The sequence below is a fragment of the Mesitornis unicolor genome, unplaced genomic scaffold (genome assembly GCF_000695765.1).
Source record: "Mesitornis unicolor isolate BGI_N332 unplaced genomic scaffold, ASM69576v1 scaffold34440, whole genome shotgun sequence".
In the NCBI taxonomy this organism is placed as follows: domain Eukaryota; kingdom Metazoa; phylum Chordata; class Aves; order Mesitornithiformes; family Mesitornithidae; genus Mesitornis; species Mesitornis unicolor.
This window is the reverse complement of record NW_010158234.1, coordinates 7,669-20,890: the sequence shown is the minus strand read 5'-3', so window position 1 is coordinate 20,890 and position 13,222 is coordinate 7,669. Positions and strand designations below refer to the sequence as shown.

Sequence of the window (13,222 nt, the reverse complement as noted above, 5' to 3'; positions counted from 1 at the left end):
ATGAAGTGTACAAACAGAAGTGTAAATACCTGCTATGGTACATCTACACTTTTTGATAGAGTTTTATTATTATAAACACATTTAGTAAGTTATTCCAATTAAACCCATCTCTATAAATGTGTACAGTACAAACTGAATTTCACTGTATACAAAAATGTTCACAATGGACCTTTTAAATCCTTCTAAACTAGATGTGTAACACTTTAAAAAAATGCCAGTACAGTATCACAGTTACTACTATAGGTACACAAAAAGAAGTATAGGTGCCATAAGAAGTATAAGGTTGCAGGCACAGAGGCAAGTTCAAGTTATTTGGCAAACCACAGTAATACGGGGAGTAGCTCTTTTCAGCACTGCTGATATTTATTAAATGGCTGAGACTGTTAAATCCATTCATGAATATTAATCAATGTAAAGAACAAAACAAAAAAAATGTATGGCAACATACAGCTTAGTGAAAATGAAACATACAAACCAGGAGATAATCTTTTATATATGTGTGTATAGATAGATAGATAGATAGATAGATAAAAAACCAAAACTACAATAAAGGTCTTCTTTGTTAAGACAGTAACAAGACAAAATGCTTACAATTTAACTTTAAAAAAATACCAAATGCTTTCATTTACATGCAGAATAAATTTGCCCTTTAAATCAAGTACTTAGGACCTATTTTTTTTCTTTGTACAAAAGAATCTTACCTATGCAACTCCTCTGAAAGAGAAGCCTCAGCACACAACAAAGCTGAAGGAAGTTGCATATATAAATTCCAACTGAACTGAGACCGAAACCACAGTCTCATTTTAAAATTGTGCTTCAGAAATTATAAAATGCAACTTAATGCTATTTGATATGTTTCCTTGGGGTGACAGGGTAGGGATTTCTGTACTTGGTATCTACATATACAACTCTAAATACACAAAAATTACAGCTAGATTAATAAAGTATGCCAAGGGTAAAAAAAAATATCTTGAATTCCAGGTTATTAACAATTTTTATTATGACTTGCTCATTTCCACCAGAAGGAACACACTCTGGAAATGCATCCATCACTCAGCTCAATGGTTACCTCCTATTCATAACAACTATTTGCAAATACCACAAATACTCATTTATCATAAAAGGTAAAAATCCAGTTCAGCAGAAGAAACTACATTTACTTTTGTTAAATGTGCATTTTTATGTTCTGCTATTTTACAATTAAGAACCAGTTGTCATTTTTATGCAGTTGTAGAAATATTTCTACCAATCCATTTTTAATGGCAAAAAGGGGCTTTAACAGACAAATAGGTACTGCAAACTTTATTTCAGCTGCCACATTTCACCTTCCTGTTTAACCCTTTGATTTCCCTTCTCTAGGTCTGCTTTGTGAGTCTCTGTTAGTACAGGAACCCAAGACAACATTCCCCTTAATACTCAATAGACTACAGCATTTAATATCAGAATTTTTTCTCTCCCGAAGAAGTCACTGACACAAAAGCCTGCCTGAAAAAGTGATATTTAACTAATACAAAATTATATTTTCACTTAGAAGTGTACTACATTTTCTATGATTTCCAAAAGGTTTCTATTAAACTTTTGTAAATGAAGTTCCATGAATAAAAATGACATGCAAATCTGGAAACTAAATCTGAGGATAAATGTAAGAAATGGAAGTTGGGCAGACAGATAAGTCTGCAAGCTTCAATTTTATTGTAGATGTAGTGGGAAATTCTTCTAAAAAGGAAAAAGACTACTGCAGAGAAACTAACGGGTAGTGTTTTTCCCAACTGCCAAACAGATGTAATCATGGGTAGCTTCATTGATTTAATGTGATGAACATTTCTATGTATTTTAAAGCTCTCAGCAGTACACTGAAAAAAAGTATTATTTAGCATGCTGCTCTGTAGCTATCTAGACATTTGATACAGGCAAGACTGCAGATATACAAAATTAAAGAACACATTAGTTTGTGAACAACCAGGAAAGAAACATTTCTCGTGACATACATCTGCTTACTAGTCTTCAAAAAATTACTTTACTATCGGGGGGGGCAATGAAAAATCAGAGTGGCGGGGAATAACTGATCATAAATCCTATTGAAATTAGTGCCTGAATTTAGCTGGAAGGTAGAAAATACTGACAGGTCACATTTCTTGAAGTAAAAACCAGAGCCTGGCTATATTACCTGAATTGGAGTAAAAGTCACTGGAAAAACAACAAACAAAAAACCAAACCACCACCATACTTGTGCAAGGACAGCAATTGTATGTACACGTGTTCCCTAAATTGAAATAATCCACACATTACATATGAAGGGCTTAGTGCTGCAGTACTTCAGAAGTAGATTTTAAAATACAAAATTAGTAGTTTAGAATACAAATAAGAAATATAACCATAAATTTAATATAATCTTCTCAGATTAAAAAGAGAGCAGACTTCTCAGTCTGGCTTACTGCTCTTCTAAGAACTGGTTTAATTACGTTTCATAAAAGCTGCAAACATGAATAGCACCTAAAAATAAAAAGGCAGCATGCAAACTGCAGAAGATAATCACACAAACAGTCCCTCCCTCCCAAGATCAGTTACCTGTCATTACTCATCTATGTTCATGTCAGATGCTGCAACAAGAAAGTGACTCATTACATACTGCAGGACCACTTAAATGCAGATATTGGAGGTGCAAATAATCCCAAACCTAGGGTAGTTACTTTTAGTAAGTCAGTAACAGTAAAGTTCAAGAACACAAAACAAATGCTCACCTTTAACGATGACGATATTCTCTCTCCCTGTCTCGCTCTCTGTCACGATCTCTGTCACGATCACGATGCCTCTCTCTCTCACGGCTTCTTTCCCGGTAATAGTCATCGTGACGATCTCTACTACGGGACTTGTGGCGTCTACTTTTTTCTCGTGACCTACTGTGGTCCCTCTCTCTGGATCGCTCACGTCTTCTAAAAGAAATTACTTCATCAAATTTTTCTTCAAAACACAAGTCATCCGCGTGCCAATTTTGTATTCTCTTTACGAGCATGAATTTCAGGAAAGAAGGATAAGAATCTGCCCACTGTGATGCAGCTACGTTTTTGTACACAACATGAAAGATAGCTGGTATAAAAGGTGGTGGCTAAGAACTCAGTTACAGTAGAAAGTGGATGCACCTTACTATATCTATCAAGGAAAAGTCAGAAAGCACATACATGGCTGAAATCAGCTGGGGGAATGCACCATACCTCAAACAATCACTACAACCTGGCTGCTAACCTGTGTACAGAAGGTATGTGCCAAAACCAGCTGTCCTTGTGTTTAATATTCAAGACCAGTTACATTACTGCTACAGTATCCAAATGAACTCCAGACTCAACATTTGTCCTAACACTGAGAGGTGCATGATTTAAGCTTTGAAAGAAATACCAAATCTCTTTGTACTAGGTGCAAAAGTCCATGAATTTCAAATCCACCTACTCTCGATTTTCAGATTGTAGACAAAGTACAACAGGCAAACCCATTCTGACCAATTTTTTCCTCCCAACTCAGTATTTCTACTGTAACAAGTGTGGAGAAAATGACTTTTAATGAAAATTGGCATTAAATATCCTCAATCTTGACTTCCAGAAGCAAATTCTAGTAAAAAGGATGCACTGGCATTTTTTAATTGATAAAGGATAATTCTATTTTGAATTACATTACAAGAGTACCATGTGGAAAAGGATACTAAATAAAACTTAGAGTTAAACTTTAGCTGGTTAGATCAATTTTGCAAAGAGGGTTAATTAAAAGGCAGCTAAGTTTGGGAAATCCCTATTTGGTTCTTTCACACATTTCTTGTGCAACTCCGGAAATTACTAAGCTTCTTAAGTAACTTAAGTTTCTTCTCTATGAACGAGTCCTGCACTACAGCTTTCCTTTTATAAGTAAGGGCAGATGGAAGAGGAAAGTTTTACCTGGATCCAGAACCATAAGACTTGGACTCAATCCCATGAAGGCAGTCCTGAAGAGAGCTAATAAGTACTTTACAGCGATCATCCGCAGATACTTTGGACTGTTTAATTAAGGAAATTGCTGTTACCAAGGTCTCTATAGCACTTCCATAGTCCCCTGAAAATGATATAACATCATAATCAGAAAATTATGCAATTTAAACCAAAAAATATCTGTAATAGTATTACCATTTTGAGGATCTTCTCTTCAACAGCCATCCAGATAATTTACTGTAGAACAGAATACTAAAATACTGTCCAGATCAGTACTCAGAAGGCATCCTCAAAAACTAATTGAAACACAGTACAAATCAGTCGTAGATTGTACCTAAATTCAGCCTCTTGTTAGGAAAATGGGGCTTCAGGGCTGCAAGATTCCTAATAGAAAAACTATGAAGTCTTTTCAGTTGGGTAGAATAGCAAACACATTAACTGAGTTTTACTAACCAGCACTGGCATCTGATACAGCTCTCGAAATGGCACTGCTTGAGATCGCCCTATTTCTATTCATGATCTCTTCAAATTCTGCTTCACTTAGAGGTGTCCTTGCAGCATCCATTTCTCTGAAAGCAATAAAACTAGTATTTAAAGGGTTAAGAAAAACTTCAGATATCATTGCAGTTTTAACAATCTGAGTTTGCAACTTTAAGCAAAGTGACAAACAGAAAAGAAAGCGGGATCTGGGTTTGGTCTTGGTTTTTGTTAAAGACCATGTTACAGTATAAAATCCTGAAAGCTAAAAAAAAAATAAATTTTAAAAAATGTAAAAACAATTAAGACATTGCTATATAAATACTTATTCTTCTTCATCTCATCGATTTTGAAAATTCATCAGCACTTAATGTTGTGCTTTACAAATATTTTTAATTTTCATAAAATGCTTGAAGGTATGTAAGCAGATATTATCCCAACTGAATGGATGTGGAAATACATGTACATAGGCAATGCGACTGAGCAAAATTAGAGATCATTTTTATAACAGTACTGGAATTAGAACTATATGATCCTGTTTCCCAGATCTTAACTAAGACCAGAATGTTGTGACTTTTGAAAAGCAAATATAGCCTATGATCTTTAAAACACTCAATTTTCTGAATGATACTTCAACATTCTATAGCTAATTTTGGGGTTTTTTTTATTTCTGGTCAAGTTCAAGGTGCTCCAATTCGATCTCCAAATCGGTCACAGTAAGAAGGAAGCAATAAAGCAGAAACTTTGTACTCATTACACTTTTTAACTTTAATTATTAGCTACCTATATAGGGTTTCCAAAGTAACTGAAGTTAACCTATACAAAAGTTTTCCCAAAAGTTCTGCAGTGTCCTATTAACCAGTCTCTGTATCATATAGAAAATTTGGAGAAATGTGTTAGAGACAAATGTTGAGACTGTTAAACTGGCCCACTGCTTGATATTTCTAGAAGTGTTAGTTCTTCTGGTAGAAAGAAAATGCAGAATAATAAGCAATGCTATCCTCTTAATTGCAAGAAGTGGAACAAGATCCTATAGCCAGTTTAGCATAAGAGGAAATGTCTAAAAATTCATACCTCCCTGAGTTTTGAGTATTATTTTTCGTGTGCCTCCCATAGAATGGAATATGTAATTTTTCTCTTATGGACATGTTATTTCCAGTGAAACGCCTATGATATATAATTAATGACAATTTAAATAGTTATGGATCATAGTTTTAACATTATTAATGAAAATACTGGACAGCAAGTTATACTGTCCTACTCCCACTCCTTCCCTCCCCAGACATTCTATAAACTGCAGACAACCTCGATTTTGTCCATCAAAAAACAACCAGCACCTTATTTTTTTCATTATATTTCAGGCAATTAAGCCAAATGCTTGAATTTCTATAGTTTCTGTATGAACACAGCATGTACAGATGCGTGGGGTTTTCTAAACTTTGTAATAAGAGAAGAATCAAAGTAAAGTGTCTTTGCAGAAAACATTTTAAGCAAAAGAAATGTCTCTTATGCTAGCAGTAAAATCACAACTGAAAAGTCCAAAAGTAACTATGTAAAAAGTGTCTTTCTTACAATTTATCCCAACATTTTCTGTGACAAATACAAACATGGTGAAAATCAAGAAACAGCAGCAAGACAGAGATGCTTGAAATCACAGATGGAAAAGATGTTTCAAACAAGATGTGAAAAACTTGACAAATCAAGTCAGAGAAACTCAAAAACCCTGTCCCAGATAGGATTAACCCCAGGAAAAGCCACTGCTACAAACACAGCAAGATTGCACCAAATTAACAGAGGCATCTTGACAGGAAAGGGAGAGAAAAAGTCTTGCATTAAAATCGCGCCTGGCTTTTGAGACAAAGACTAACTTTGAATTGAATCCTGAAGAAAAAAGGGACAAGCAGAGCTGCTGAAAGATGAAAATGATATGAGCTTGGTATGGCACTGTACTCAACATATGCACATATTCAAAAAGGAGAACCCCAGAGCATTCTAAAAAGACAGCTTGCAAAGCACAATGATAAAGGTACAAAAGTCAGAATTTCAAGACAGAAGCACAACCAGAAGCTGCTGCATAAGAAGTGATATATAACTTTACATGAAGAATACATGGAATGATGACACTACCGAATACAAACAGTGAAGACAAACAGCTCGAAGCTGAAAAGGGAAAGTGAGATTACTGGCGTTGCATTTCAGGATTTCCTTACTGCTACAAACAGGTTTCTCAGCGATACTTCACTGAGAAGTGAAAAGGGGCAAATCAGAAGACTGTTGGGATCCCTTCCAGCCTTATTTTTCATTATTTCTAACATTTGCATTAAAAGGGGAAAATCAGATGCTTCCTGCAAGAGGAGTAAAATCTGCTACCAAGCACATTACATCAAAAGCACTCACCTTCCAGGTGGCCCATAGTCACCTCTGTCATATGGTGGAGGTCGGCCATATGGATCTGTTGGAGGTGGGCCACGACTGTCTGAAGTAGGTATGCCACTATTGGCAGGTGGGGGAAAGAAAGCTGGATTCACATGTGGTGCAGGTGGTGGAGCACCAGGAGGTGGGCCAGGGAGATGTGGAGGAGGAGCAAGAGTCAGGGGTGGCCCAAGAGGGCCAGGTGGACGAGGGGGAAATGGACCTGGAGGTGGAGGTGGACCCTGCTGAGGTGGTGGTGGACCTGGTGGTGGCCCGTAGCCTGGAACTGGTGGTGGAGGGCCTGGAGGAAGTGGCCCAAGTGGAGGCTGACCAAAAGGCTGTCCTGGAAACAGAACTGGTGGTGGTGGACGGTCACCACGATTAGGAGGTCCAGCTAATGGAGGTGGGAGGACCTGACCAGGAGGTGGAGGGCCTGGTGGGCCTGGTGGACCAGGAGGACCTAATGGTGGACGTGGGGGAGTTTGTCCAGCTACAATTAAAAAAAAATAAAAAAAAATAAGAAGAGTTAATAAATATAAAATACAAAAGACTCAGCAAAATAATTAAAAATCTTGCCATTTTTAAAAACAACATCAAAAACCCAAAAACAACCCTCACTGAAAAATGTGCAACTTACATAGGACATGCATGGTCCCACTTTGGGTCCAGTAGCTTAGAAAATTTTTAACAGTTGCTTGATTATCAATATCTAAAGAAAACAACATTAACTTGAAAACTGACAACTCGTCCCCACAATCACTTCATCACTTGCTGTTGTTACCAAAACCCCCAAAATTTACAGAAACTAGAAAACATTGTATCCTACTTACACCTGCAGCTAGTCTTTCATATGGGGCATAAGACATATATTAAAAATATGGGAAAAGCTATATTGGAGAAGGTAAGGCAAATGCAGTATCCAAACCTACTTTCAGGTCATTAGTGTTTTTTCAACTTGACTATGTCCCTTTGACTGTTAGCAGACAATCTACTACTGAATGACAATTTATTAAAAATACTTCTGCTAAAATAAGAACTTTACTTCAATGCAAGCATGATTGTTTAACAGACTTCTCCTATGTCAGATACCTAACTAAACATGAACACCTCCTCTTCAAATTTGTGGTATTCTATGTGCCAAGTAATTGCCCTATCAGTGGGCAAGAATCAGAACTGAACTCCTGATGATGTGCAAACTAGTTACTTTACACTCTGCAACACAAGCAGCAAATCAGAAAGTCTGAACTCAACCGCACTAAGGACAAGACTACTTGTTAACATGATCCATCTTAATTTTTTTCATACTTTATAATATGTCAATGTACATATTTTTAAACAATGTCTCTAAAAATGTTATTATATTGCTATCAAATTTAGGAAGTACAACGCCCTAATTGAATATTAACAAAGAAATATTGTTGAATTCTACAATCCAGCTGTGAACACTGACTACAGCACATTACTGAATTGCCTTCATCTTTGTAATTTCCCAAAGAAGCATGCTGTGTTAATACAAGAAAACACAAATGTGACTGAAACGCCACATATTAATTATTTTACCTGGGAAAGGTGGTGGTGGCCCTCCAGGGCCTGCCGGTCCAGGGAATCTGTCTCCCCCTGGAATGGCACCTGGAAAACGGCCTCGCCCTCTATTACTCGGTGGAAATGCTGCTCGTGAGCTTCCTCCTGGGGGACCAGCTTTACCTTCCCCAGACATCTGTCCAGACTGCGTAGCTGCAATGGAAAAGCAAAAGTGTAATTACAGACTTTCAATATTTGATGTAAAATTTTATGCAGCACTAAAGCATGACCTTATGAACAACCAACTTGTTCCTCAGTACCCAAATCCAAAGCATTTGGGGAGGAAAAAGTGCTTTGCTAAAATATGGCAGTGTTTCAGTATGCCCCACATTAATGGAATAGCACCTAGGGAGACTGTCAGTCCTTCCTTTAATGCAGCCCAAGACCACAAACCATTAGGACTGGGAACCAAAAGATAAGGTGCTGGAGAAAAGCACAACACAGAATCTCTCTTCTCCATTCTGTCGTAACTGTAGCCTACCTAGACATCAGAATTCAGTCCAGTTTGTCTAAAAATGTTAAATTTCCAGATGCTCTTGTACTTTTAAAAAAAATTATATCCACAAGAAATCAAGAAAGCGTCTCCAACTGTAAGACAGGAGTTTCACAGAACCGCAACCTTCTTTCAGTGAGCGCTCTCTCTTGCCAAAACAGCAGCTCTTCAGTGTATTAAGTGATTTTTAATTCTTTTATTTAATATGATCATCCTTAAACAAAGGTGCAACTTCAATCACCTGGACTAAGTATTTTATAGCTATTTTAAACTCTGTAGAAATTATCAGATGTTGAGAGAAAAACTGCCGTACTACTTTTGGAATAAACTCCTGTTTTTTCAAGACAGTACATAAGAAAGGCTTACTTTTCCTTGACTGCATTTCAAACTGACTCAGAAATTGTTTATTACATGGAGTTACAACAGGATTCTGCCCATGCAATTCTCTTTTAGGCAACAAATCCATCAGCTTTTTGGAGGATGCTTCCGATCCCACACCCACAAGGGCAAACCTGAAAGGAAGAAGAAGAAAAGTTATACCACAGTTTTTCCTTTTCACAGAATCACAGAACGTTAGGGATTGGAAGGGACCTCAAAAGATCATCTAGTCCAATCCCCCTGCCGGAGCAGGCATACCTAGATGAGGTTGCACAGGAAGGCGTCCAGGCGGGTTTTGAATGTCTCCAGAGAAGGAGACTCCACAACCTCTCTGGGCAGCCTGGTCCAGTGCTCTGTAACCCTCACTGAGAAGTTTCTTCTCAAATTTCAGTGGAACCTCCTGTGTTCCAGCTTGTGTCCGTTACCCCTTGTCCTATCATTGTTTGTCACCGAGAAGAGCCTGGCTCCATCCTCGTGACACTCACCCTTTCAATATTTATAAACATGAATGAGGTCTCCCCTCAGTCTCCTCTTCTGCAAACTAAAGAGACCCAGCTCCCTCAGCCGCTCCTCATAAGGGAGATGCTCCACTCCCTTAATCATCTTTGTAGCCCTACGCTGGACTCTCAGGATTTTCCTGAATATCCTGATGCCTCATGAAAAAGATTACACACAGTAAGCAAAAGAATACTTTAACACTACATACAGGAACTGTCTCAGAGGTCTTAGTCCAGTTTTCAGAACAGATGAAATAACAAGTAACTCATTCTAGGCCATACAAGATGACCCTGAAGTGCAAGCACAAGATGCGTATCAAAACATCACAACAAAGGCAACTTTTTGGTAGAGTTTCAATATGCTGTATTCTAATTCATATGACTAAGTTATTAAGCACTCACTGTGTTCTCATTACCACCAAAGGAGAGAAAAAAAGCACATTCATGCAAGGAAGATTAGGCTGGGAGCGAAAAATGGGCTCAAGTGCTAACTTTCAATAGTTAATGGAAATAAAGACTTAAAGAGAGATTTAATAATGGAAGTTAGGGGAATAGTATTTACACTGTGAGGAACAGCAAGTATCACCACCATGGTAACTGAAATCTAGAACAGTCTTAATGAAGATGTCTAACAAGATTTAACTCACAAAATAATGACACAACACCAACATAAAAATTCACAGCTGAAATTTAAGTCATTAGTATGAAGTGATACAACCAAACACTGCTGGATATCAATAAACAAAGATTATCAGCTCATGTACTGACAGTTAATAAAACTGAGAACTCCTTCCCCATTTCCACCCTCCCAAACTTCAGTCCATTTACAGAAAAAATAAAGATGACAAGTTCTTACCCTTTTGATTGGCCATTAGCACGATTTTCAAAAAATTTTATCTCCAAAATATCATTTACCCCCAGTGAATGAACTGCTTCAGTTAAATCTTCATCTGTTGTCCACTGAAAAATAGTTTTAATGTTCAACTATGAAAGCTTATCTAAAACACCAGGAAAAAGGCAACTAAGTTTTCCATTGATTTTAGTGTGTGTGTGAAATTGGTCAAGAGGAATACTTTATTAAGGCCGTCAATATTTTCTGACTTTTGCAGAGCAGTCATCTACATTTTACAATTATCAGAAAATTATTTTATAAAATCTACACACTCCCCATATGCTACATTGCATCAACCCCTCCACACAGTATACCAGCTACAGTACGCCAAAAAAACAAAAATGGTATTTGAGTAACGAGTCTTCTGAGAGCACAAGGCTTAAACTGGACTATTTCAATAACTCTTACTTCTTCCACAGCCAAACCATTTTTGTCTCCCACTGATTCTATTATTTCCACACACAAGTCAATTTTATACACCATATGAACCAGGTGCTCTTTATGAGAACTTTGACTAGTTAGAGTTTAGTGAACTACTTACTATTTGCACAAAAATAGCAGGATTTCCAGACAAAAGAAACTAGTACAGAAACTATGGTCAGAAACAACTGCTTCCACCTAACCACACCTACATGCTGTAACCTCCTATTAATTTCTATGCAACGTTTAACAATTTAACTTGTATCCAAAGATACAAAAATACACTAATACTTATGGACCTCTTTCTACTTCTGTAACTCCACCACTTTAATGCAGGAAGTGCAAAGCAGGCTTTCAAGACTCTGAACTACTTATCTATTTTCCTCAAATCAATGCTTCTTTTAAAAAAAATAAGAATCAACAAATTATTTTGCTGAGAGTTCAATGCAAAGAAAATAAACTCAATAGAAACACTAAAGTAGATAACCACACTTTTTATAGATAACTTCATTTACGAAGCCAAATAGTAAGTAATAGGTATAGATTGCTGAACATTGGCCTACCTGTTTTACACACTGTGACATTTGACTTGGATGAGTTCAGCTGAATCACGTGCATTTAACTGATTCCATTCATATATTTTAGAATGATACAACTGTTAAGTCAACAGCTCCTTTACTTACCTATTAGCTCCTGAAACTAGGATACTGTAGTAATTAATAAAGAAAACACCTAATCACACAAAAAGCATTCTTTTTTCAAGTTTAGCACTAATAAGAAATCAATCAGAAGGGAAAAAAAAACCTTGAGTGAAAATTTTAAATGTGCAGACCTGGAAGACCTGGATTTCAGGGAAACTGATACAAACTCCAGTTAATTCAGCTGCTGACCAGCTGCAACTCATTTTAAAATGCTTTAATGCTAACAAAAGTTATTGTCTTAAGGGCAACTGCAGTTCAGCAAGTTATCCCAGACCTGTGACCACTAGGACTGCAGAAATAAGCCTCAAGGCAAATACCTGAAAACAGTTTTGTTTTAAGAGTCACTGCCTTGCAAAAAGGGAACTGGAAAAATGCCCTGGAACAATGTGAAAAGTAATTTCAAGAAGTCCCAGGGAACCTTCCAGCTCCTTTTTAAACTAAAAACTTCAGCAAGAGTTTACTAAAAAATAGGTTCATTCAGTAGCCTTAAAGTATCCACAGGCATAAAGTATTTCATAGTATAGCTTGCTCTCCTTATTCATTCAGTTCTCTGAAAAACCTTAAGAGGATAGTAGCACAAATACAACACTTAAAACATCACAGGAAACTTTAAAGTTTATATTTACTAAAGATATCCTTGACTTTTTAGACATCAAGACAGCACTAGACAGGCTCACTGAATTTCAGGTAAAAGAAAAAAATAAAACAAACAACAACCAAACACCTGCTTTTCTGTGCTCTTAGTATTTCATATAGAAGAATTTTAAAGCCAAAAATATTTAAAAATATTCACAATTTTAAAATTGCTAGGTGTACCTAAATAGTATTAAGATACTTGCCCAAGTAAGATTTCCAATGTACAAGGCAATTCTCTTTCCAGTATATGTATAGACAACGTTTGGTGCAGCTCCTTTACCCACATCATCCCCGACAGATGGTGGGAGAGAATCCATGTAATCACGGTCTTCTGGGGCATCTCCATTATTTGCAGATGGAGAAATTACATCATCATATAAATCAATCTGATCATGTCCACCATATTCAGCTTCCTAAAATACAAAAGACACTTCAATTATATTTAACATTAAACACTCTTAAAACTTACTTGAAACAAAATGCTGTGATAACTAACTACCATGTTCCACGGATGTGGTCTGATCCAACACCTACACAACAGTCCTGTTGAAAAGCTAAGCTTCAGTTTCATTCACATTAAAGTATATAAAATTTTTATGACTTCTATAATATTCTAAACTGACAGGATGTGTGGGGAAATCAGCAAAAATACTTCTGGCTACTGTTTTGAATTGCAATACTTTTGCCTTGTAATATAAACAGAAGTCCAAAAACCCACAAGCCCTACTCCCAGAATTATAGACATTAGCTAGCACAAGCAACATGCAAAATGCGAAGCTAAC

At 36.8% G+C, this 13,222-nt stretch overlaps 1 protein-coding gene across 1 annotated transcript; it reads right to left on the bottom strand.

Moving 5' to 3' along the window:
- Positions 1-2,743: 2,743 nt before the first annotated feature.
- CPSF6 (cleavage and polyadenylation specific factor 6, 68kDa) lies at positions 2,744-12,853 on the bottom strand (the record flags this gene model as incomplete). The annotated part of the gene is made up of 9 exons (XM_010182940.1): positions 2,744-2,930; positions 3,924-4,077; positions 4,407-4,522; positions 5,505-5,597; positions 6,828-7,332; positions 8,403-8,576; positions 9,283-9,428; positions 10,648-10,751; positions 12,644-12,853. Coding segments are annotated over 9 exons (1,689 nt in total), but the record flags the coding sequence as incomplete, so codon positions are not given.
- Positions 12,854-13,222: the final 369 nt, after the last annotated feature.